The sequence below is a fragment of the Pinus tabuliformis genome, chromosome 2_1 (genome assembly GCF_031772625.1).
Source record: "Pinus tabuliformis cultivar Carrire ecotype Pingquan chromosome 2_1, CPIR1, whole genome shotgun sequence".
Taxonomy (NCBI): Eukaryota; Viridiplantae; Streptophyta; class Pinopsida; order Pinales; family Pinaceae; genus Pinus; species Pinus tabuliformis.
This window is the reverse complement of record NC_142299.1, coordinates 830,394,602-830,397,040: the sequence shown is the minus strand read 5'-3', so window position 1 is coordinate 830,397,040 and position 2,439 is coordinate 830,394,602. Positions and strand designations below refer to the sequence as shown.

The 2,439-nt window shown below is 43.6% G+C and overlaps 1 protein-coding gene across 1 annotated transcript; it reads left to right on the top strand.

Moving 5' to 3' along the window:
* Nucleotides 1-1,365: 1,365 nt before the first annotated feature.
* Nucleotides 1,366-2,235, top strand: LOC149203223 (uncharacterized). The gene has a single exon (XM_089401802.1). It carries the CDS (start codon nt 1,366-1,368, stop codon nt 2,233-2,235), a length of 870 nt encoding a protein of 289 aa, XP_089257928.1.
* The last annotated feature ends 204 nt before the right edge of the window (nt 2,236-2,439 follow it).

Below are 2,439 nucleotides of genomic sequence, written 5' to 3'. Positions count from 1 at the left end.
TTTAGACAAAAAAATGATGGATCAGGAAATCGCTGGGCTCTGCATAGCAAGAGGCGTTAAAAACATAAATCATGCCCTCTTTGCGGATGACACCTTGTTATTGGGAGCTGCTTCTGTGCTCATGGCCTCCAGATTTAAAGGAGTTCTGGATGAGTTTTGTATGGTCTCGGGAAGTAGTCTAAACTATGGCAAATGTCATATCTATTGCTAGAACACCACTCCCAACTTGCTCAACTCCATTTCCAGAACCTTTGGCTTCGCAGCTTCCTCAAATTGGACTTCCTTCAAGTACCTGGGCCTCCTTGTTTTTCTCAAAAGAGCCTACAGCAGAGATTGGCTCCCCCAATTGGAGAAATTCAAGATCAAATTGCTTGCCTGGGGATTTTCCTGGCTTAACATTGCTGGTAAGTCTATTCTCATAAAATTTGTTCTTAACAACCTTCCCTTATTTCAGTTTTCTGTCCTTCTTGCTCCCACTGGCATTCTCAGAAAAATGGAGGAGATCACTCGAAATTTTTTTGGAAGGGGGGTAAGCAGAATGAGAAAAAGATTCTACTAGTCAACTGGGAATCCATCTCCAAACCTCTATTGGAAGGAGGCTTGAATTTCAAAAATCTTGGCATCCATAATATTGCAATGGGAGCTAAATTAATCTGGAGAATTATTGCTCCTAACCCTGGCTGGGCGCAATTAGCTCTTTGGAAAAAATATTTCAAAGGCCAGCGCTCCCGCTGCCTAGATCACCCTCAGACACATCCAAATACGCCCTTTCTGAAGCTCTATATCAAAACCTTCCCTCTCATCAATGCTCATGCCTACTGGATTCCCGGTAATGGAAAAAGGATCAACCTCTGGACAGACAGGATAATGAATAATGAGCCGCTGGGAGACTGTAGCTCACTCCAAGTGCTGCGCAGATGGATGAACGAGACAGGAATGCGTTCCCTGTGGGACATTTCCGTCTGGAAGGATTCACGTTGGGCTGGCTGGAATCTTCAAACGCCCCCAGAATTGTTTATGGAGTGCGAGATCCTATTATCCAAGCTCCATGGCTTGGCTCCAACGCTGGCACGAAATCGTGACTCAAGAGGATGGGGTGCGCAGGCTGGTGGATACACAGTAGCTCATGGTTACGCCAAGTTGTGTGAGCGCCCTCATGTGGCCACGAACCCAGAACCATGGAAAGGGATATGGCATAATCCCTCCTTGCCAAAAATTGACTTCTTCAACTAGCTGCTATGCCACTCCAAAATTTTGACTGATGATAATCTTCAGAAGCGAGGTTTCCATGGCCCTTCAAGGTGCAGCCTTTGTAAGGAAAACCAGGAAAGCATAACTCACCTGATGCTTGAATGCACTTTCACAATGCATATTTGGACCGAGCTGTTGGGATCTTTGAGCTCCAGCTTCGCTTTGCCTTCCTCCATTCCTGATCTTTTTTCTAAATGGCTGCAAAGGTATCCTGGTCCCCCTCCAAAAAATAAAACTATCAGAGCTGCTTGGTCTATTCTCCCTAAAATTATCTGTTGGCAGGTTTGGCTTGAGCGAAATAAAAGGATCTTCAGAAACCACGAACAGGATGCCAAGCTCGTGGTAGTTAAGATTAAATGCCAGTTAAAAGAGTGCCTGAGAGAGTATAAAGACGATTTAAGCCTAAGCCAGCAAGATATAAATTGGGGCTCTTCTCTTGATCTTCAGTTCCAAAAAATTGCAAATAGTATCTCCCTCCCCAAAGATTGGCAAATAAGAGTTACAGCAAAAGAGTTTCAGGGATGGATTACAAATCAGCTGAGACACTCTCTATTTTTTGATGGGGCTGCAAAGGGCAATCCTGGAAGAGCTGGCGCTGGAGGTGTCATATTGAATCCAAATGGCATAAGGATCCACAGTTTCGCCTGGGGTCTGGGCATTGCTTCTAGCATTCAAGCTGAGGCTTTGGCTCTTTTCCAAGGGCTCAAGCTTTTGAAAGTGTTGAACATCAGGGAGGCTAATGTAATTGGGGATTCTCAGGTTATCATTAACACTATGGTGACACATGCTAAGCCAACAGACCTAAGGCTTGCAAGGCTGATTTTCAGAATAACAGATCTCAAAGACTCATTTCAGAAATTGAATTTCTACCGCATGTTGAGAGTTAATAACAAGGAGGCGGACATTGAAGCCAACAAAGCAGCCCTTCTTACGGCTGGAGCTTTGCTCAGAGGCGGACAGGAAACATGGGAACCAATTCCTTAATTTAGAGAGCTGTTATGTTTTACTGCCTATTGTTAAATCAGTATGTATGTATCCACAAACTTGGGAAAATCTCTGAAATTGACCACATAGCAGCAACTAAAAAGAGATATGAGATAAGCATAAATAACACGGCCTTGCAAGGTTGTAGTATCTAATATATCCACTATCCGTTTCCGTAAAAAAAAAAAAAAAAAACAAAAAAAC